The sequence below is a fragment of the Rhinoderma darwinii genome, chromosome 3, assembly GCF_050947455.1.
Source record: "Rhinoderma darwinii isolate aRhiDar2 chromosome 3, aRhiDar2.hap1, whole genome shotgun sequence".
Lineage (NCBI taxonomy): Eukaryota > Metazoa > Chordata > Amphibia > Anura > Rhinodermatidae > Rhinoderma > Rhinoderma darwinii.
In genome coordinates, this window is record NC_134689.1 from 283,114,047 (window position 1) to 283,138,993 (window position 24,947).

At 44.1% G+C, this 24,947-nt stretch overlaps 1 protein-coding gene across 2 annotated transcripts in view; it reads left to right on the top strand.

Annotated features, from left to right (window-relative positions):
* Positions 1 to 24,947, top strand: part of LOC142749670 (tropomodulin-2-like) — a 139,890-nt gene that overhangs the window by 58,989 nt on the left and 55,954 nt on the right. For both annotated transcript variants that reach the window (XM_075858001.1, XM_075858000.1), the window contains exon 3: positions 5,168 to 5,324. In XM_075858001.1, coding sequence (XP_075714116.1) covers positions 5,168 to 5,324 — 157 coding nt within the window. The remainder of the gene's footprint in view (positions 1 to 5,167; positions 5,325 to 24,947) is intronic.

Consider the following 24,947-nt stretch of genomic DNA (forward strand, 5'->3'; position numbering starts at 1 on the left):
TCTTGCTAAAATTTCTACAGGCATATGGGAGCTTAACCCCTTCCCGACATTTGCCGTAAGTATACGTCATGGAAAGCAAATGCTTCCCGCAAAATGCCGTATACTTACGGGAAAACAGTTATAAAAAAAAATGAGAAGGTTTTAAAGTAAAGATGGCTGCTGTTCATAACAGCAGGCCATCTGTACACGATGCCCAGGGGGGTGTCGCCTCCCCCCCGCATCGGCGATCGCCGCCATTGGCCGGTCAATTCAGACTGGCCAACTGCGGCCGTTTGCGGCTTTAGCCTATTATTGTGCCACAGGGCACAGTGATATGGTGGTGATTGGTGCTGTCTAGGACAGCACCAATCACTACCATCTTCCACATAAAAAAATGGCGGTTATGCCAGCCCCCCGATCGCTACGGTTGGTCGGTCTGAACCGACCGACCAATCGCAGCCATGGCGGGTGTTTGAAACACCCTTCACCAGCCCTGCCCACCTCATTCCGGTTAGGAACGGTGAGCAGAGCTGATGTGACCGTCTGTGAAGCCAACTTACCGAATCTGAGGCCTTCTGTGCTGCGATCCTTCTCTGACGTCTTCACCCGACTGCTTCCTGCTGCAGAGTGAACCGTCATCATCATCAACTGTGCTGCTGCTGATTTTTTTTTTTTTTTTAGCAGCAGCACTTGTTTTTTCCTAAACATCTTATCCCTGTACCCTCCCCCCCAACCCCCCCTCCCCCTCTTTCCCTTTTTACGTCCTGCGGCTGCGGATCAGTGACCGCCATCACTGACCCCCAATTTTTGGCACAGGACTTTCTTTTTTTTTGTATTTTTGCACCTCCCTGTGTGCGCCCTGCGGCCACTGAGTGCTGATCAGTGACCGCCATTACTGATCAGCATCCGTGGTAATTTTTTTTGCCGCAAGTTTTTTTTATTTTTTGGCCTTTTGTATTACTGCACCTTTTTTTTGCGTGCGCCCTGCGGCTACGGAGTGCTGAGTCTAATAATCTGCCTCAGTGGTAATTTGTTTACGCAGGTTTTTTTGGGGCCTTTTTTTTATTTTTATAAAACTGTAAAAAAAAAAAAGAGTAGCATTAGAGTAGCGGACCGTTTTGTAAAAAAAAACAGTTTGAATAAATTTATATCTTCTAGTCAGCGTCCGTTTAGTGACGGACATTCAGTCCGTTCACTAAATTTTTGATAGCGTAGCGACAGTTTTAGTATAAATTTATATCTTATAGTCAGCGTCCGTTTAGTGACGGACATTCAGGTTTTTTTTAACTGAAGTTCGTTCACTAAATTTTTTATAGCGTAGCGACAGTTTTAGAGTAAATTTACAGCGTTATAGTTAGCGTTAGTTATTTATTTGTTAGTGTCAGGTAGTCAGGAATTTTTCTTCTTTTTCTTCTCTTCCTTTTTTTTTTTTTTCAATAAATTTCATATACACGTGTAAAAGCACAACACACAACCACCTCTAAAAATAAATTATTACACGTGTTGAAGCACTACATACCCCCCTAATAAAAATGTCCCAATCATCCCAAAGGGTCTACTCAGCCGAGGAGGCATATACGCCATCCTGGCCTCTGACACTGAATCGGCCAGCGAGGGAGAAGAGGAAATTGCCCCATTCATCTTGACCTCCTCCTCATCATCCTCATCCAGTGATGAGGAACCACCACAAAGGCGCCCCAGGACATCAGCTCAGGCAACCCCCCAAATTAGTGATATCGTGTGGAACCCACCCCCTGATAATTATGAGCCTCACATTCCGGATTTCACAGGAAGCTCAGGAATTCGGTTAGAGACTGCAGGCCTCACGGAAATTGACTTTTTCTAGGTCTTTTTCTCTGAGGATTTGGTTAATTTAATGGTGGCCCAAACAAATTTATACGCCCAGCAATTTTTAGCCCGAAACCCCACTTCATCATTTGCTAGGTGGACCCCCATAGAGGCAGCAGAAATGATGACATTTTGGGACCTTGTTCTACATATGGGCCTAGTAAAAAAGCCAGAGATTAGGCAATACTGGAGTGCAGACATTTTATACAGCACCCCATTATACCGCATGGCAATGACCCGGGCACGATTTGAAATCATTCTGAAATTTTTGCATTATAGTGATAATGCACAGTGCCCACCCCATGATGACCCCACATACGATCGCCTTTTCAAAATCAGGCCAGTCATTGATCATTTCTGCACCAAATTTCCTGAAGTGTACACCCCCGAAAAGAATATAGCAATAGACGAGTCCCTTGTACATTTTAAGGGGAGACTAAAATTCCGCCAATACCTGCCAAGCAAGAGGGCGAGGTACGGAATTAAAATGTACAAGCTGTGCGAGAGCAGCTCAGGGTACACCTATAGGTTTAGGGTTTATGAAGGGAAGGACACCAGGATAGAACCCCGAGAATGCCCACCTGTCCTGGGAGTTAGTGGGAAAATAGTGTGGGATTTGATGCACCCACTGCTGGACCAGGGTTATCACCTTTACGTGGATGACTTCTACACCAGCATCCCACTATTTAAATGTCTCTCCACCAGAAATACTTCAGCATGCGGCACCGTGCGCAAAAACCAGAGAGGCCTCTCTAAAAATCTGATTGGGCAACCACTAAGAAAGGGAGAAAGCAGGGCACTACACAGCGATAACTTGTTGATGGTCAAGTATAAGTACAAGAGGGATGTCCTTATGTTGACCACAATACATGGTTGCGGCAGCACCTCTGTACCTGTCCGAGGTACCACCACAATGACCTCCAAGCCAGATTGCATCCTCGGCTACAATAAGTACATGGGAGGGGTTGATCTCTCTGATCAAGTACTAAAGCCATACAGTGCCATGCGGAAAACAAAGGTGTGGTATAAAAAGCTGGCCGTGCACATGGTGCAGATGTCATTGTATAACGCTTACGTGCTATACCAATGTGCAGGCCGGACAGGGACATTCCTTAATTTTCAAGAGGTGGTTATCAAGGCCCTTGTATTTGGGAACTAGGAAGGGGAGGGCCCCAGTACTTCTAGATGCGATGGTCCACGTATTGTACCAGGGCAACACTTTCCCGGCGAAATCCCCTCCACTGGTAAAAAGGGAAGGAGCCAAAAAAGGTGCAAAGTCTGTTACAAAAGGGGGAGAAGACGAGACACCATTTATCAGTGCGACACCTGCCCCGACAAACCTGGCCTGTGTATAAAGGAGTGCTTCAAAGTTTATCACACATCCATGGATTTTTAATTGTATCATTTATTTAAATGCTCACTATACCCCTAAATAATTTCCTTGAGTGGCATGGTTTCCCAAAAGGGGTCAATTTTGTGGGGTTTCCACTGTTTTGTCCCCTCAGGGGCTTTGCAAATGCAACATTGCCTCCGCAAACCATTCCTTATAAATTTGAGCTCCAAATGGCGTTCTTTCCCTTCTCAGCCTTGCCGTGTGTCCAAACAGCCGTTTATGACCACATGTGGGGTACTGTTTTACTCGGTAGAAATAGCTTTACAAATTTTGTAGAGCTTTTTCTCCTTTTGTCCTTGTGGAAATGAAATAAAATATAGCTAAGCCTACATTTTATTTGAAAAAATTTAGATTTTCATTTTCACGACCTACTTCCAATAATTTCTGCAAAAATCCTGTGGGGTCAAAATGCTCACTATACCCCTAGATAATTTCCTCAAGGGGTGTAGTTTCCAAAATGGGGTCACTTGTGGGGGTTTTCACTGTTTTGTCCCCTCAGGGATTTGCAAATGCGACATGGCCTCCGCAAACCATTCCTGCTAAATTTGAGCTCCAAAAGTCAAATGGCGTTCCTTCCCTTCCAAGCCCTGCCGTGTGTCCAAACAGCAGTCTATGACCACATGTGGGGTACTGTTTTACTCGGGACAAACTGCTCTACAAATTTTGTGGTGCTTTTTTTCCTTAAGTCCTTGTGGGAATGAAAAAAAATTAGCTAAACCTAAGTTTTATTGGGAAAAATGTAGATTTTCATTTTCACGTTCTACTTCCAATAATTTCTGCAAAAATCCTGTGGGGTCAAAATGCTCACTATACCCCTAGATAATTTCCTGAAGGGGTGTAGTTTCCAAAATGGGGTCACTTGTGGGGGGTTTCTACTGTTTTGGCACCGCAAGAGTCCTTCAAACCTGATATGGTGCCTAAAATATATTGTAATAAAAACAAGGCCCCAAAATTCTCTAGGTGCTCCTTTGCTTCTGAGACCGGTGCTTCAGTCCATAAGCATGCTACAGCCACATGTGGGATATTTCTAAAAACTGCAGAATCTTGGCAATAAATATTGAGTTGCATATTTCTGGTGAAACTTTCTGTGTTACAAAAAAAAATGGATTCAAAATGAATTTCTGCAAAAAAAACAAAATTTGTAAATTTCACCTCTACTTTGCTTTAATTCCAGTGAAACGTCTAAAGGGTTAAGAAACTTTCTAAATGCTGTTTTGAATTCTTTGAGGGGTGCAGTTTTTAAAATGGGGTGACTTATTGGGCGTTTCTAATATATAAGGCCCTCAAAGCCACTTCAGAACTGAACTGCCCCTGTAAAAATAGCCTTTTGAAATTTTCTTGAAAATGTGAGAAATTGCTGCTAAAGTTCTAAGCCTTGTAACATCCTAGAAAAATAAAAGGATGTTCAAAAAACGATGCCAAACTAAAGTAGACATGGGGGATGTTAATTAGCAACAATTTTGTGTGTTATAACTGCCTGTCTTACAAGCAGATACATTTAAATTGATAAAAATGCTAATTTTTGCCATTTTCCACTATATTTTGGTGTTTTTCACAATTAAATACTGAATGTATCGACCAAATTTTACTACTATCTTAAAGTCCAATGTGTCACGAGAAAAAAATCTCGCAATCGCTTGGATAGGTACAAGCATTCAGACGTTATTACCACATAAAGTGAAACATGTCAGATTTGAAAAATGAGGCTCTGTCAGGAAGGTCAAAAGTGGCTAAAGAGGGAAGGGGTTAAAACTGTTATTTTAGGCAACATCAGTTTATTGTTTGTATGAGCATTCAATTTGTCAGGTGTTATTCGTCTACTAATGTATGATGATTATATTTTATTGTATGTTTGCACCACAAGGAGCACACATCACATTGTAAAATTGTGATTCTAGTAGTTTTTGATGAGTACATAACATTTTGATACATTCAATTCATTTTCAGAATGCCCTGTTACCGGCTGGCTTCCGACAGAAAGACCAGACAACAAAAGAAGATTCTGGAAAATTCGACAGAGAGCATCTAATGGAATATTTGCAGAAAGAAGCAATGGAGCACCAAGACAGAGAGGACTGTGTGCCTTTTACTGGAGAAAAGAAAGGTAATACAACCTTGCAACATTGACATGTGATCATTGGGTGATAGGACATATTATTAAAGTTAGCATAAAGTGTCCTGCAGCTAAGATGAGCAATGACCGTAGGTTTAGGATGGGAAATATACACAGTGTACATGCGTAGTGTAATGGTAACTAGTATCAGATTCACTTTTATGCCTGCTAGAGGAGGGTTATTGGACACTGGTTTGGCTTCGGCTGTCATAAGTTACAATATCAAGGGTGTGTGATCATAAATCAATAAAGTATTAAGCTACGTACTTATCTCGCCCTCAATAGTTAACAAATTATCGCGCCATCGATTTTTAGCATACAGTGTCTTTCAGTACAAAGGGTAATAAGAAGTTTGACATAAGCATGTTAAATTATTTTATCTTTTTTTTTCGTAGGACTTAAAGAGGCTCTGTCACCACATTATAAGTGCCCTATCTCCTACATAAGGAGTTCGGCGCTATAATGTAGGTGACAGCAGTGCTTTTTATTTTAAAAAAACGATCTATTTTCACCACTTTATTAGCGTTTTTAGATTTATGCTAATGAGTTGCTTAATGCCCAACTGGGCGTGTTTTACTTTAGACCAAGTGGGCGTTGTACAGAGGAGTGTATGACGCTGACCAATCAGTGACGAATTAGCGTCATGCACTTCTCTCCATTCATTTAGGCAGCGCATAGGGATCCTTTTAGATCCTTATGTGCTGTCTTATACTAAAACATTAACAATACTGAAGTGTTTAGACACTGAATAGACATTCCACGGGATGTCTATTCACAATCTCTGCACTTCGTTACTGTTTCTATGATAGTTACAGCAGGCTAGGATTCCCTGCCTGGCTGCAAACACAACTGTCCTGTACTGTAATCATGTTTTCACGGTAGTTCCACGGAGAGGCAGGGACTCCTAGCATTGTACATAACTATGATTCTAGAAGCCCGGCTCCCTGCAGTGTGTTCGGTCCGAGAGTTGCGGCCGAAATACGTTCCGTCCATTGCGGACGTAACATGCTCGTGTGAACCCAGCCTAATAGCAAGTCCAATGCATATGGCTACATGGCCTCATCCAATCTTGAAAAATTACTACCACCTTGATTATTGACCCGGATGTCCAGAAACTGAATTTTTAATGTAAGCTTGTTTGTATGTTTCATAGAGATAACCCTTGTAGATACTAAGGGTCTAGAGTGTGGGGCCAGCTCGGGTTGCTGCCCTTCTTCTCCTTCTGTGCAGTACTCTCCATCTCCACAAGAACTGTAATGTTAGAAAACAAGGGGAGATTCCAACCCATCGGTCACACCACTTTACTGTTTTACAAGGCCAGGGATGTTGGGATACCAACAAGCACCACATCTTCATGTGTGTGGAAAGTCGCCAGTCAGTGGGCTCTATTAGATTTTTGATATGGGGCCTCCTCTTTATATGCACCTTTAACACGTTAGTGACCGCCCCATAATGTTTTTACGTCGGTCACTAACAGGCTTTATTCCGATGCAATTGCCTTTCTACGGCGCTGCATCAGAATAAGTAAACAGAGCAGGGAGCTGTCAAATCTCCCTGCTCTCAGCTGCCAGAGGTAGCTGAGGGCTGGGGGCATCCCTGCTCTACCGGGTGAGATTGATATTAGATCGATATTAGTAGTAGTAGTAGTAGTAGTAGTAGTAGTAGGTTTTGGAGAGAGGGAGGGAGCTCCCTCTCATCCCACCAACACCCTGCGATAAAATCGTCGAGTGTCTGTGTTTCCGATGGCAGCCTGCTAGGTCATGCCTCTGACGTTTTACACGGACAGGCATAATACTCCAATACAGAAGTATTGTAATGTATTATAAATGCGATCGGTTGATTGCATATAGAAGTCACGTAGTGGGACTAGTAAAAAAGTAAAAATAAAGTTTAATAAAATGAGAAAAAATTTGCAAAAAAAAATAAAAATGAAAAACCCACTTTTCCCCCTTACAAACTGCTTTATTATTAAAAAACAAAATAAAGTAAAAAAGTTACACATATTTGGTATCGCCGCGTCCGTAATGACCCCGACTATAAACTTATTACATCATTTAACCCGCACGGTGAACGTAGTGAAAAAAAAAAACATGCAAAAATTGCTGCTTTCTGTGAATCCTGCCTTAAAAAAAATTTGATAAAAAGTGATCAAAAAGTCGCATCTACTCCAAAATGGTACCGATAAAAACTACAAGTCATCCTGCAAAAAAAAAAAAGCCCTCATACAACTGCATCGACGAAAAAATAAAAAAGTTATGGCTCTACAAATATGGAGACACAAAAACAAATAATTTTGAAAAAAAAGCGTTTTTACTGTGTAAAAGTAGTAAAACATACAAATTTGGTATCGTTGCAATCGCAACAACCCACTGAATAAAGTTATTGTGTTATTTATATCACACGGTAAACGGCGTAGATTTAGGGTGCAAAAAAGTGTGGCGAAATTGCAGGGTTTTTTCTATTCCCCCCCCAAAAAAAGTTAATAAAAGTTAATCAATAAATTCTATGTACCCCAAAATGGTGCTATTAAAAATTACAACTTGTCCCGCAAAAAACAAGACCTTATACAGCTATGTCGACGCAAAAATAAAAAAGTTATAGCTCTTGGAATGCGACCATGGAAAAACGTAAAAAATGGCTGGGTCATTAAGGTCTAAAATAGGCTGGTCACTAAGAGGTTAATTAGAAGCCTCCATTTCTGATTTATTTATAAAGTTTATGACATTTTTCTAATTGTAAATATAAGGCCTCATTTACACGAGCGTTTGTGTTTTACACACGCAAAAAAACGCAGCGTTTTGCGTGCGCAAAAGGCACTTGACAGCTCCCTGTGTCATCAGTGTATAATGCGCGGCTGCGTGATTTTCGCGCAGCCGCCATCATAGAGATGAGGCTAGTCGACGTCAGTCACTGTCCAGGGTGCTGAAAGAGTTAACTGATCGGCAGTAACTCTTTCAGCACCCTCGACCGTGAATTCCGATCACAATATACAGCAACCTGTGAATAAAAAAAAGACGTTCATACTTACCAAGAACTTCCTGCTTCCTCCAGTCCGGTCTCCCGGCCGTTGCCTTGGTGACGCGTCCCTCTCTTGACATCCGGCCCCACCTCCCTGGATGACGCGGCAGTCCATGTGACCGCTGCAGCCTGTGATTGGCTGCAGCCTGTGCTTGGCCTGTGATTGGCTGCAGCTGTCACTTGGACTGAATTGTCATCCCGGGAGGTCAGACTGGAGGAAGAAGCCGGGAGTTATCGGTAAGTTAGAACTTCTTTTTTTTTTTACACGTTCATGTATATTGTGATCGGAAGTCATTGTCCAGGGTGCTGAACCAGTTTAACTCTTTCAGCACCCTGGACAGTGACTGTCTCTTGACGTCGCGTACCGCAAAATTTTTTGCCAGGTTCAGTCAAAACGAGTTCGGCCGAACCCGGTGAAGTTCGGTTCGCTCATCTCTAAGACACTCCGTTTGGATGTTTGTAAACAGAAAAGCACGTGGTGCTTTTCGGTTTACATTCAGACTTTTACAGCTCTTGCGCGAATCACGCAGTTTGCACGGAAGTGCTTCCGTGCGACCTTCGTGGTTTTCACGCAACCATTGACTTCAATGGGTGCGTGATGCGCGAAAAACGCAGAAATTTAGAACATGTCGTGAGTTTTTTTCAGCGCACTCACGCTGAGCAAAACTCACGGACTGTCTGCATGCCCCCATAGACTTGTATAGGTCCGTGCGACCCGCGTGAAAAGCACGCGCGTCGCACGGACGTATATCACGTTCGTGTAAATGAGGCCTAATTCTTAATATATTCTTGACCTTGAACAGCTACATAAATAAGCAAAGATAGTATAATTTCAATGTGTGTTATCAGCATGGAAGGTGAATGTTATTAAAGATCCTATATTTATTCATATTGTACTGTATAATGGTGATTTTGCTTGTTTGTCTTTTCTGCAGTAAGAGGAACATGTGGTTTCTATTATGATGCAAGAGAAGCCAAATATTTCCCATCTGATGCATTATGAAAAAAATGGGTTTGGTCAACATCCAGATACGCTTACTTTTTTTTGCCTTTGCTATAAGGTTTGATTAATCTCCTGACATAAGCGGACAGTGCTGTTCTTTAACCCTTTTCTTCAACTCACTCTTATCAAAATACTTTATACACCAAAGGCCCTTTTACACCAGCAAATGATCGGGAGAATCAGCGCTCAAACGAACACTCGTTCCCAATCATTGGCCTTTATAAACAGGGCAGCGATCAGTCGACAAACGAGAAAAATGCTCTTTGTCGGCCGATCGATCTTTTGTGCGATCCAAAAAGTGGTCGCTTGTTGGCAGCACGTCTCCCCCTGTAAACAGGGGATGTGCCGCCGACAAGATGCAAATTTATGGGGACGAGCGATTGTTCTTTCCCATACATTCCAATCAATCGACGTCGATATGATGTATGGTCGATTGGCGCTCGTTTACCAAGCAGAAAATCTGTGTAAAAGTACCACATGTCTAGCGTAAGGCCTCATGCACACGACCGTAAAAACTCCCATTATTACGGGTCGTAATTACGACCCGTAATAACGGGCTCATAGACTTCTATTGGCCACGGGTACCTTCCCGTTTTCTTACGGGAAGGTGCCCGTGCCATTGAAAAAGATAGAACATGTCCTATTTCAGGCCGTAATAACGGCACGGGCAGCCCATAGAAGTCTATGGAGCTCCCATAATGACGGGTGGCTACATGTGTGCACCCGTCATTACAGCAGCGTTGCTAGGCGACGTCAGTAAATAGTCACTGTCCAAGGTGCTGAAAGAGTTAACTGATCGGCAGTAACTCTTTCAGCACCCTGGACAGTGAATTCCGATCACAATATAGAGCAACCTGTAAAAAAAAAGAAAAGACGTTCATACTTACCGAGAACTTCCTGCTTCTTTCTCCAGTCCGGCCTCCCGGCCGTTGCCTTGGTGACGCGCCCCTCTCGACATCTAGCCCGACATCCCTGCATGACGTTTCAGCCCATGTGACCGCTGCAGCCAATCACAGGCCAATCACATGCTGCAGCGGTCACATGGACTGCCGCGTCATCCATGGATGTCGGGCTGGATGTCAAGAGAGGGACGCATCACCAAGGCAACGGCCGGGTAAGTATGAATTTCTTTTACTTTTACCTCGGAAAGGGCTGCCCCTTCTCTCTATCCTGCACTGATCGAGAGAAGGGGCTGCCGATTAGTGCAGTGCAATTTTGCAGAGAATACGTGCCCGTAAATACGGGTGGAATACATGTGGAATACGGGTGACACCGGGCCCGTATTTACAGGCACGGGTCCGTAAATACTGGTGCAAAACGGGTCGAATACGTGTGACACCGGGCCCGTAATTTACGCCAGTATTTACGGGAGGGAAAAAATACGGTCGTGTGCATGAGGCCTAAATCTGTGGTCTACTAATTTGATCATGAAGGCCTTTTCACTGAGGACACAATCCCAAATAACATTACCCACATTTTTTTTTTTTTACACAGTCATACAACGTTGCTACCATTATGAAATCTGCAGTCTTTCTAGAGAATTAGAAAATAGAATTCGGCACAGTAATCTATATTTTGCTATATTGTTAAGAGTTACGGACCATTTTGTGGCTTGGAAAGTGATCACTCTAATATAGATTGACTGGATTTAGTTCGACCATGAACGTCATTTTCAATACTAGTCATTTTGAAGTGTTATATGTCATTTGCAGAAAAGGATTTCCAAACTTAAGAGGATCTCCTGCCTCTCCATCAGCAGATTATAAAATATATGCTCAGAAATTCATGTGGTCATGTTGAATCATACAGCAGACTAGGCTAGGACCAGTGAAACTAATACATAGAGGGGGTCAGGAAGTGCCATTGCTGGATACCTGAGAGAGTATTCCGAGAGTACTCAAATATCCACAGATATTAAGTGATTACTGTAATTTCAACAACCTTTGCATAAATCAAGAGCAAAAATCGAATATAAGAAACTTTGTAATATATCTTATTAGAGAAAAGTGCCTCTTTCTCCACTTATCAGCCATTTCTTCTACACATATCATTCCCTCTCAATTCACTGCTAAAATCTGTCTTAAGAGACAAGACAGATTGTCAACTCACTGAAGGATCATGTCAAATGCTGCCCAGGGCAATGAGGCGAGATGAGTTTGATGCCTCAGGCGGCGGCCTGCTGCCTCCCTAACGGGGCGGCGCCACCCCCTCCTCACAGATACAATTACATGCAAAAGTTCTGCATAAGCTGAAACCAGCCGCCGCCAACCCTCCTTCACTATAATTGTATCTACATCTATAGGATGCAGATACAATTACATGCATAAGCGCTGCATGGTAGGGCACGTTCCGTGGCCTGCTATTTAGTGACTTTCAATGACGCAAGCAGCGCGATGACATCATCGTACTGCTTGTGTCATTGAATAGCACATGGCAAGGCACCCTGCCAATCAGCGCCTTTTAATTACATAAGTGGCCCGATGACGTAATCGCGCCGCTTGCGTCTTTCAGCAACAGCAGACCTGCACAGAAGAGAGCAGGCCTGCATTGCAAGAGGAGGGCGTGGGAAAGGGATCAGGTGAGTATGCAAATTTTATTTTTTCTCATAAGTGTGTGTGTCATTATCTACAACAGGGCACTATCTACAGGGGGGGGACTATATGTGGGGCACTATAGGGGGGCTATATGTGGGGCACTATCTACAGGGGGCTATATGTAGGGCACTATCTACAACGGGGCTATAGGTGGGGCACTATCTACAGTGGGGCTATATGTGGGGCACTATCTACAGGGGGGGCTGTATGTGGGGCTCTAACTACAGGGGGGCTATATTTAGCGCACTATCTACAGGGGGCTATATGTGGGCCATTATCTACTGTAGGAGCTATATCTGAGGCACCATCTACAGAGGAGGCTATATGTGGGGCACTATCTACAGGGAGCTGTATGTGGGGCACTCTCTACAGGGGGATCTATGGGTACCACTATCTACAGGGGAATCTACAGTGGGCACTATCAACATGGGGCTCTATGGGAGGCACTATTTACATGGAATACATCCTGAGGATAGGCCATCAATGTTTAGGGACTGGACAACCCCTTTAACCCTACCATGTGGTAGGCTTAGATACAGGGTCCATGAGACAGGATCACACATTTTGTGATCCTGTCTGTTGGGCCCTGTATCTAAGCCAATCACATGGTAGGCTTAGATACATGGCCCATATGTGATCCTGTCTGATGGGCCCTGTATCTAAGCCTACCACATGGCCCCAGCAGACAGTAATCTTATACTGTTTAATATTACTGTCTGCTGGGACCCTGTATCTAAGCATCTTACCATGACCATATGGTAAACTTAGATACATGGCCCATGTGTGAACCTGTCTGATGGGCCCTGTATTCAAGACTACCACATTCTAGAGTTAGATACAAGGCTCCAGCAGACAGTCATCTTATACTGTATAAGATTACTGTCTGCTAGACTCTGTATCTAAGCCTACCTTGTGGTAGGCTTAGATACATGGTCCAACAGACAGTATCACACATGGGCCCTGTGACTAGGCCTACCAGATGTGTTACTAATGCTTTTTGTTTGTGTGTTGGTGTTTTTTTTACAGGTTCGGTCGTTGGACTACATCGGATTCGAGGACTACTTCGATGTCAGCTTTTTTTATTATCAATAAAATGGTTAACGAGGGTCTTTCGGGGGATTTGTATTTCAATAAAATATTTTTTCTATGTCTGTATTTTTTTGAAACTTTATTACTACCTCCTTAGCTTCACGATCTGTGGGTATGTGGACCCAGTGGGCCGTACCACCGTAGCGGGTTAGCAGCTGGCCAAACAGTGTACAAAGTCAATGTATAGATATAGTCCAAGCACAAGGGTCCCTGTAGTTGTTCAGACAGTAATGGAGGCTCGGCACAGACGGGACCTTGGCAGCAGATACCAGGGGTGTTGTAACACAGCAGGCATGACTCCAACTTTCTGAGGCACAGGAACAAAGGTAGCACAAGATACAGGATACAGGTAGCAGGACAATGGAACACTGGGAACAGGATAACACTAAGGGACCATTTGCAAGACTAACACGGGTAAACACAACAACGCTCAGGTAATGAATGAAAGGGCAGAGCCCTTTTAATAGTCCAGTGTGATCATGGGCTAATTACAGGTTTTACTCATGTGTGTGCACTGACCCTTTTAGGCCGAGCGCATACGCGCACCCTACGGGAACCAGTGCAGAAATGCAGAAGTGAGTGCCGGCATCTCTCAGGAGGGAGATGCCGCCCGGCACTCACTTGTCCATGGCCGTCGGGGGGTAGGTAAGCAGCACGGTCCGCGGCTGTGGACATTATGGTATCCCCCCTCTTATGCCCCCACTTCTTGGGATCAGAGCGAGAGAGGAACTTAATGAGGGTAGGAGCATTGAGGTTCTCTTCTGGCTCCCCGGACCTCTCCTCTGGACCACACCCCTTCCAATCCACCAAATAAAAAGCTCTTCCTCCTACTTTTTTGAAGTCCAGGATCTCCTTAACCTTAAAAACGTCAGATGATGATCCGCTGGGGGCCACTGCAGGACCACGAGTCTTACCATAGCTGTTCAGGACCACAGGCTTCAGGAGGGACACATGAAAGGAGTTGGGGAGTCTGAGGGTAGGAGGCAGCCGAAGCTTATAGGAGACAGGGTTTATTTGTTGTAGTATCTCAAAGGGTTCGAGGAACCTGGGAGAAAACTTGTAGGAAGGCACCTTTAGAAGGATATTCCTAGAGGACAGCCAGACTTTGGTACCCAGCAGATACTGCTCTCTTCTCCTAGCATCCGCCTTTCGCTTCATGCGATCGACTGCCTGCACAATAGAGGACCGGGTTTGCTGCCAGACCTGTAGAAAGTCTCCAAATGCAGAGTCAGCTGCGGGTACCTGGTATGTAGTCAGAGCAGGAAGAGGGATTCGTAGATGTTGGCCGTACACAATGTAGAAAGGTGTAGAAGCAGTGGACTCACTTGTATAGTTGTATGGGAACTCGGCCCAAGGAAGAAACTGAACCCAGTCAACATGCCGCGTGGAGATGAAGTGGCAAAGATAATTCTCCATGATTTGGTTAATCCTCTCAACTTGGGCTGGGGATGGTAGGCTAAAGAAAAGTTCAACTTCACGTCTAGGAGTTTACAGAGGGCTCTCCAGAATTTCGAGGTGAACTGAACCCCCCAATCAGACATGATATAAAGGGGCAGGCCATGCAAACGGAAGATGTGCTGGATGAGGAGCTTTGCCAGTTGAGCAGAAGTTAGGCTGGTCAACGGGATAAAATGCGCCATCTTCGAGAACCGGTCCACCACCACCCAGACCGTATTGCATCCTGTTGAGGAAGGAAGGTCTATGACAAAGTCCATTGCTATATGCTGCCAGGGAGCATTGGGCAGAGGCTGGAGCATGCTGGCAGTCTTGGAGCACACACTGTGCAAGAAGCGACAAAGTCCACAACATCTTTGGGCAGCATGGGCCACCAGAAATGACAAGCAATCAGATCTCGTGTCTTACGAACCTCCGCGTGTCCGGCCAGCGAAGGATTCTCCTCCTTTCTGCCAACCGCACAAACGTCCTCCCCGGAGGGATGTCTCTTGCAGAGGGTTAGCAGAAATAATGCAGGACGGATCTATGATACATTGAGGGGACTCCACAGTGACCTCTATTTCAAATGACCTAGACAGGGCATTGGCCCTCACATTTTTCTCAGCGGGACGGTAGTGGAGCACAAATTGGAACCGGGTGAAGAACAGCGACCACCTGGCTTGACGGGGGTTCAGCCGTTGAGCCGACTGGAGATATGTAAGGTTCTTGTGCCCAGTGTATATCAGGATGGGGTGGGCTACGTCCTCTAGCAGATGTCTCCACTCCTCCAGAGCCAATTTAATGGCCGGTAACACCCGATTGCGCTCTGCGGAGGAAAAAAGTCTCGAGTAATAGCCACATATCACTGCCATTCCTTTGAGGCCTCTCTGCAACAGAAGTGCACCTGCACCAACAGAGGAAGTGTCCACCTCCAACGAGAACTGTCGAGAGGTGTCAGGATGATGGAGGATTGAGGCTGAGGTAAAGGCATTCTTGAGGCTATTTAATGCAGATACTGCCTCTGGAGTCCACACCTTGGCATTCACATCCTTCTTGGTAAGGGTAGAGATGGGAGCCGTCAATGATGAGAAGTTTAGCATAAACTGCCAGTAAAAGCTGGCGAATCCCAAAAAACGCTGTATGGACCGAGGCCCTGAGGACGTGGCCATTCCAGGACAGATTTTACTTTCTCAGGATCCATCTTGAGACCATGATCCGAGATGATGTAGCCCAGGAAGGGAAGAGAGTTTTTTTCAAAGACGCACTTCTCCTGCTTGGCATACAGATGATTCTCACTTAAACGCAGCAGAACTTGACGAACATGCCTCCCATGAGTCTTCAGATCTGGAGAGAAAATCTGAATATCATCGAGATAGATCACAACACAGACATAGAGAAGATCTCGGAAGATATCATTGACGAATTCCTGAAGCCCACAGGAGCATTACACAGACCGAAGGGCATCACCAGGTATTCATAGTGTCCGTCTTGAGTGTTAAACGTCGTGTTCCACTCGTCACCTTGGTGGATTCGGATCAAATTGTAAGTTCCACGCAAGTCTAATTTAGAAAACATCCTGGCTCCTCGTATGCGGTCAACTAGTTGGGAAATTAGTGGCAACGGATATTTGTTCTTGACCGTGATTTGATTTAGACCACAGCAGTCAATGCAAGGCCGAAGAGATACGTCTTTTTTCTTGACAAAGAAGAACCCCACCCCGGCCGGGGAGGAGGATTTTTTTATGAAACCCCTCTCTAGATTCTCATTGATATAGGCCGACACAGACTGAGTCTCTGGCAAAGAGAGAGGGTATACTCGTCCTCGGGGAGGGGACACATTTGGAACCAGTTCAATGGGGCAGTCATAAGCCTGGTGTGGAGGAAGCGTCTCAGCCTTCTTCTTGCTGAAGACATCCGCAAACTGAGAGAAATGAGGGGGTAATCCTGCCAATGACTGAGGCAGAGGAGGCTGGACAGGATAGATCTGTAACAGACAGCGGTTGAGACATTTGGCGCCCCATTGGAGAACCTCTCCTGAATTCCAGTCCAGGACTGGAGCATTTAGTCGGAGCCAAGGCAGACCCAGTAGGACAGGATTGACGGCTTTAGGCAAAACGAGAAACATAATTAGTTCAGAATGAAGGTCTCCAACTTGGAGCTTCAGCGGCTTGGTTTCAGATAAGATCAGGTTGGGCAGAGGCAGTCCATTCACTGAGGAAACAGCCAAAGATGTCTACAGAGGAACTGTGGTCAACTGGAGTAGATCCACTAGGTGTTTTTGGATGAAGTTTGCTGTGGACCCAGAGTCCAGATAGGCAGAGACCCGGTGCGTCTTTTCACCAGACACTATGGTCACGGGAATGGACAGTTTAGAGAAGAACTTTCTATCTAGTGCCGTTCCACCTAGGGTAGTCTCTCCAACCAATCCGAGGCACTGGAGTTTTTTTGGCTTCTGAGGGAAAAAACGCACAACATGGCCTCCGAGGCCGCAATACAGACAAAGTCCCGAAGTGCGTCTGTGGTGTTTCTCCTTGGCAGACAGTTTGAGCCATTGCACCTGCATAGGCTCCTCTGGTGGAATAACTGGTGAGGGCAACAGGGATTGCTGGAAGATAGGAGCCAGCTCAGGGAATCTCCTCTCCCGACTAACCTCTTGGGATCGCTCCCGTATCCTCATGTCAATCCGGGTGGCAAGAATGAGGTCATCCAGGTGGCAGAACACGAGCGGCAAGCTCATCTTTCATTTTAGAAAACAGTCCCTGCCAGAATGTAGACACCAAGGCCTCGTTGTTCCAGGACAGCTCTGCCGCCAGGGTGCGGAACTGAATGGCATATAAGCCCACGGAGGTGTCCTCCTGGCAAAGGATCAGAAGAGATGCAGCTGCTGAAGAGACTTGTCCAGGTTCCTCAAATACCGTGCGAAAAGTCTGTAGGAAACACTGGAAGGCACGGGTCTTCGGTCCCTGACGTTCCAAGATAGGATCCGCCCATGCTAGGGCCTTGCCAGTAAGGAGTGATACTATAAATGCGATCCTTGCGCCACCAGTAGGAAATGCTCTGGCATGTAGACTGAAGTGGATCTGGCACTGGTTAAGAAATCCCCTGCAGGTCCTCGCGTCTCTGTCGTAGCGAGGAGATAGTGGCAGCGAAATCGGGAGTCAGCACTGGTACTGACAGGATGTGTAGCCGGAGGAATAGCCGGAACAACAGGAATGGGTGCCGTGATAACTGCAGCTTGCGCATCCAGCCGATGTGTAATGGCGTTCACCGTCTGGAGGAGTTGGTCGTGTCGTAATTGGCAGACTAGCATATCCGTCTGCATGGCTTGTGATGTTGTCAAGGTCTTGGGGTGACCAGCGGGGTCCATGGCCTGAGCGTACTGTCACGATCTGTGGGTATGAGGACCCACTGCGCCGTACCGCCGTAGCGGGATAGCAGCTGGCCAAACAGTGTACCAAGTCAATGTATAGATATAGTCCAAGCACAAGGGTACCTGTAGTCATTCAGACAGTAATGGAGACTCGGCACAGACGGGACCTTGGCAGCAGACACCAGGCGTGGTGTAACACAGCAGGTGTGACCGGGGGCACAACATGACTCCAGGAACAAAGGTATCACAGGATTCAGGATACAGGTAGCAAGACAGGAGAACACTGGGAACAGGATAACACTAAGGGACCATTCGCAAGACTTAAACGGGTAAACACAACAATGCTCAGGCAGTGAATGAAAGGGCAGAGCCTTTTTTATAGTCCAGGGTGATCATGGGCTAATTACAGATTAGCACACCCTACGGGAACCAGCTCAGCAATGCAGAAGTGAGTGCCAGCGTATATCAGGAGGGAGATGACGCTCGGAACTAACTTGTTCATGGCCGCGGCCTTCGGGGATCAGGCTGTGGACATTACACTTAGTAATGGCCGCTGGCTGATTGACAGCGTCCATTACTAAGGTGGGGCTTAGTGTTAGCCGTTGCAAAGGTTAACACTAACCACCTCATTATTACCCCGGTACCCACCGCCACCAGGCATGCCGGGAAGAGACGGGTACGATCCAGTAACCGACCATCTGTAGTGAAGGTCGGGCACTGGGGCGGCCTACAGGATGGTATTATTAGGCTGGGAAAGGCCAAACACAGTGGCCCTTCCCACCCTGGTAATGCTAGGCTGCGGCTGCTGTGTTGCATCTGGCTGGTTATGAAAAATGGGGGGGACCACACGCCATTTAAAAAAAAAAATTGGAAAGAACAATGTGGGGTTCCCCCATTTTTCATAACCAGTCAGATACAACACAGCAGCAGCAGACTAGTATTACCAGGGTGGGAAGGTCCACTGTTTTTGGCCTTTCCCAGCCTAATAATATTAGCCTGCGGCCGTCCCAGTACCTGCCCATCACTACAGCTAGTCGTGTACTGGATTGTACCCGGCTCGTCCCGGTACCCCTAGTGGCGGTGGGTACCGGGGTGATAATGGGGGTTAGTGTTCTGGTTTATCAGCTAACATTAAGCCCCGCCTTAGTAATCGATGCTTTCAATCAGCCAGCGGCCATTACTAAGGAGGTAGTAATAAAGTTTAAAAACATAGAAAAAATATTTTATTGAAATTAAAAAAAACACAACCCTCGTTAACAATTTTATTGAGAATAAAAAAAACGCTGTCATTAAGTAGTCCTCCAATCCGAAGTAGTCCAACAACCGAACCTGTAAAAAAACACAAAAACACATAAAAAAGCCAAACAATTATTATCTTACCTTTCCTGGGTCCAGTGCTGGAGCCACAATGTCAGCGAGCTGGGCCCTATATCTAAGCCCATCATGTGTGATAAAGTCTGCCGAGCCACTCTATCTAATCCTATCCATACAGCACACAAGAAAATGGCGACGGCACACTGCGAACACTAATGCCACCTAAGCCACTAAATATAAATAAATATGCATTACTGCTAAATCTACTTACAATAGGGAGGTTCTTAGCGCACATTTTGATCAAATAGTGCGAGCCCACGACAAGGCAACCTTGATGAGGTGGGAACCTAAGCTGCACGTACACCCAGAACTTGGACTAAACCTACATATTCTTGGGGATGGTAGTAACCAGCATTAAACTAATTAAAATCACCCAGGGCAGAATGGGAGGAGTGCAACAACATAAACATAAACAACACAAAAGTTTGAATTAGTTTAATGCAAGTATTAGGATTTTTCCATAGCTGAGAATTCCTGGTATAGCTTGTATAATACATAAAGATGGGACAGTAACTAAAGTGAATCATTCACTGACCACCAGTAGATGTAAGATATATATTTGGTCTGCTGCACAAGGTTTGGACGTTCTCTAACTATACAAGCTCTTAAGACGTGCTGTATTATTCACAAATATTCTCTGTGGTGTTTTGGCATTTCCTGTGTCATTTTCAGTTCAAGATCTGCAAAGCCTCAATATAGGAGGTCTCGGGATTAGTTTATGTTTTTTGGCTATAAGTTAGCTTAAAGCGACAGAAGTGAAAAGCAAAGTTAATCTATTAATATCCAATGAAGATTCATGACGAAACAATATTAATGCTTATACTTGGCCCTATTTATCAGTAGATAACTGAATGTTTGTAAAACATCAATAGGAGGAATTTACAATTCTTCCAAGATGTACACAAAAATAAATTATGGCTAATGGCTTATTTTGGGATTAAGAATCTGCAAATAATTAGGATTTGTCTGTTTAGTAGTTTATTTACATTAACTATATTTGACTTAGGGTAGTATTTTATGGCCCGACATGGGCCGTGTAAACGAGTACCAATCAACGAGACAGCTTGTTGATCTGCGCTCGTTTGCTCCTTTCACAATGAGCTATGTATGGGGACAAGAGCTCGTTACTCTGATCGCTCATCCCCATACATTATCATCATACCGGCAGCACTTCTCCGTGTTTACACAGGGGGATGTGCTGCCGACAACGTTTATGGATTTAAAACGATACAATCAGCCGATGAACGAGCGTTTGCTTGTTCTTCATAGTGGTCATTAGTCAATCGGGGTTAAAAATTGATTGTGACAAATCCCTTATATTCACCAATCATCATAAAGAGAGAAGCCATGTCGAGAAAGAAAAAAAGTCGTGACAGCTCCTGATTTATAATAGTGTTTTACCAATGTATGATTGGTGTGTGGTAAAGCCGGGTAACAATGGGGATATATGTATAGGAGTTGGAGTTATTTTGTAGCAGTTTATTATGTAATATTCTGAAATTGAGTCTACTAGACTGATAGTAGACTCCGAATAGAATATATTGTCATATGTCTGGGAAATGGAGGATTGCAGTAATAGTAGGGAACCAATGGACTACAGGAAACCTGGTCAGTTGTATTTGCAAGCTGTGTAAGATTAAAGAAGTATTAGGAATTCATGGCTGTTTTCTTCCAAATACAGCACCACACCTGTCTACAGGTTGTGTATGGTATTGCAGCTCAGCCCCATTTAATTTAATGGAGCTGTATTGCAATACATACACAACCCATTGACATATGTGGTGCTGTTTCTGGAAGAAAGCAGCCATGTTTTTATAATCCTGTACACCTCCTTTAACACGTCCTTTACAAATGTGTCATTTTTTTTAGATTAGATTATAGCTATATAACCATATAACTTCCTTTATGCACTGAGATTAAAACCTTTGGTGGTCCCATCTAGCGTGCTTCAGCTTGAACAGCTAAATAAATATGTGTCTCTTGGCGCTGAATCCGGCTAAAATCCTATAGCTGGCAATAACGTAAGGGAGATTTGTAAAAACAGGATCTCCACTATAATTGCTTCCAGATACGGTTTATATCCACAGAGCTCGCAGGAGTGTTCCACAAACACAGAAATGTAGCTTTCTTTTTAATCTTATTTACTTTGATCGTGTTAAATGTATGACACTCACTCCAAATTTGTTCTCTTACAAATTGCCTAATTTCAGATGTTTGATATTTGTTAGCAAAACTGTCACAAGACTAAAATTGTTGGAAACAGGAAAATTAGCGATATAATACATTCCCATTACAGCATTGTCTTCATAGTTTATAGCTGTTGATATAATCCCTCTGAGCCATTGTACTGTTCATATGAAACTACAGTCTAAGAAACATACCAACTGTAATATTTGTGGTTATTATTTTAGTTTTAAATTCTTTTTATTCAAGGTTTTCAAAATTACAGTTCAAAGTTCGAATCAAGAGCAATATATTATTATCCTATATGTGACAATACTTGTGTTAAAATATTAAGAGAACTAGTCAGCTCCCCTGACATGTCTATTTTAGCAAATCGTTGAATTTCCCATAAAACAACAATTCTGGAGCATCTTTCCTTAGAATGCTACGTTGTGCTGTTCCTCTGTTAATTCTCCTGGAAATGTATGGATTAATTCACAACTGGGTGTTACTATTCCCCTTGTCGGTAGCGTGTTCTTGGCACTTTGACACTGTCTAATTAGTGCTGACCGCGTTAGACTGCGTAAGGACTCACCCTATTGACAAAGGGAATGCTAGTTGTCCATTTTTTCATACTTTTCCAGGAAGAATAACAGAGGAATAGCACTATGCAGAGTTCTAAATAAAGGTTCTTCAGTGTTGCTTAAAGGCTATGAACACCTTTGAGGGCATTTTTTTTTATAAATAGATTAGTCAATGTGATTATTGTAACTTTGTAAATAGTTTTATTAAAAATTTGTTTTACTTTTGGGGATACAGCTGTTCTGTATTCTCTATATGTGAATGGTGACAACCTCTGTACAGCACTGCAGAATATGTTGGCACTGTATAAGCAGCAGTAGATATAGAAATAAATAAACTCACTGTCAGGGCAGGCTGCTTCAGAGCCACAGGTTGGAGACCAATGCTCTAACACAATTTTACAATACTTCAGAAGGATCACAATGTGTCCAGTGTTTGAAAAACATGACACAACTGTTGTTTCTGCGCTGTAAGGCCCCATGCACATGACCGTAGTTTTCATTTGTAATTACAGATGAAATTGCGGACCCCTACATTTCTATTGGCCACGAACACTTATATTTACAGATGTGTGTCCGTGCCGTAGAAATGATCCGCAAAATATAGTGCATGTCCTATTCCTGTCCGTAATTGCGGCACAGATTCGCCCATAGAAGTTTATGAACATAATGCAAATGGCGCCTGAGCGATCATGTGACCTTCTCAAGGGGTTGGGACATGCACCACGGACCGTATTTGCGGACCAGATATGCGGATCACTTGTGGATGACTACAGATCCGTAATTGCGGACAGTAAAAAACACTACGATTGTGTGCATGAGGCTATATTCCCTGATTTCTAGGACTGGTTCATTATCTGTGATTTAATCCTTTGAGAAGGAATCACTCTTTTCATCCTACATGGAATATATTGTGAGGTTGGCCCTATCAGAATCTGTGCCACAAACAGATCAGGTTCTCCATGCAACTTACTTTAACAATTATGTCTACTCTGAGTGTAATAACTTTTTTTATGATCAATGCTTGCATTTTCCAAGTTTCCAAATGTGCATTCTTTAAAGAGGGTATTCCCATCTTCTAATGCTATGTTATATCACTAGGATATGCCATAACATTATGATCAATGGAGATTCGACCCCTGGGACCATCGAACAAAGTCTCCTGTGCAGTTCTCTGCAGAGCAAGTGGCGGGGAGCGTCGCTGTGCAAGGAAAAACTGTGAAGGAGCTGCAGCTCCTTTTTGTGATGATCGTTGGAGATCCCGCCAGTTGTACTCCCACAGGAAGGGATAGCATACCATAGCGATATGCCATCACTCTCTATTGTGGGAATACCCCTTTAACCTGCAATGAAAATAACCCACAAAGAAGAAAGGTCGACTAATGTTATACATGTTGTATACCTATCAGCTAACACTTGTTGGGACGTAATGAAAACATTGAGCACATTCCTGAAGAGCATGGTCCCTAATTGACTGGAAACAGCTAATTTTCTCTATGCCTCCTTTTTTATTATTACCCTCCTCCTCCTGATTTTTCAAAAGGACGTAATTAGTTTAATTAAAGTTTCTTTAATGTTCTATGAGCCATGACAAGCAACCCAAAGGATTTTCACTTTATGATGATAAATTTCACTTGCTAAAAAAGCATTACATATAATGTCTTCATACATCTGTAAAACTAGTCCAGGATACTTAAAGGGCTTTTCCCATAATCAATATTTATCACCTATCCACAGAATAGGTTATATATGATTGGTAGGGATCCGACTGCTTGGACCCCCATCGATCATAAGAAAAAGCTTGCCTTGTCAGTTCTGGGAGCCCCATAGGAATGGAGTGGTAGTGCGCAAGCTTGGCCACCACTCCTTTCATTTCTATGGGGCTGCTAAAGATAGTGCACTAACATTTCATTCCTATGGGGCTCCCAGGAATGGCAAGGCAAGCCCATTCTCGTGATCGGTGGAGGTTCAAGCGGTCGGACTCCCACCGATCAGATATTTACCACCTATCCTGTGGATAGGTGATATATAATGATTATGGGAAAACCCCTTTAATCATGTCTGGACATCAGGGTTGTATGCAAGAGTTTATCCAGACGCACACATACAAATAGATGCACACGCATTTGACAGACATAGACCAACAGACTGCCCCAGGAACAGTGCAAGCTAAGTGCCCCTCATACACAATAGTGCCAACAGAGTGCTCAACATATACATTAGTGCCAGTGGTATAATCTGCGGCAGTGTAGGACAGTAAGGGGGTTTGAAGGTACATTGCTGGTGTGGTCTGGGATAGTGAAGTAATTAATGTCACTGTAAATGTCTTTTTAAAGGTAACTTGTCACAAGGTTTGGAGCCACTCAACCACCAGCATATCGTTATACACGTAGGGTTTCGTTTTCCAAACATGCCCACGTCAACACCTGCCGTTTTGGCAATAGTTTGTAAAAGAACTTACAAGTTAGGGCCTGTTCACATCTGAATTGGAGGCACCCTTAGGGGCCTCCATTGCAGATCTGGACGAACATAAAGGAAACAATAGCGTAGTATCCTTCTCTATTGTTTCTGGTAAAACCACGGACACACACGATGAAAACCCAATGGAACCCATTAAAGTCAATGGGTTCCGCTGGCCACCATAGGTGTCCGACATACAACGGTATTTTCGTTGTTCTGCTCCTCTGTTGGAAATACCAACACAGATGTGAACAGGCCCTATTCTAAATAAATCCAGAAGATGAGTCACATGGCCATTACGCAGATAAAGCCAAGGACAGTATTCACAGTGCATACACAGCATATTGTCCTAGACTTCATCTACACAATGCGCATGCGCCCGACGCCACCATCACTCTAACTTGTAAGTTATTTCACTAACTATTGCCCAAATGTACGGTTTTGACATGGGCAAGTTTAGAACACTAAACCCCAGCTGCATAACGCACAAAGCATAATCCTGGTAGTTTAGTGGCTCCAAACCTAGTGA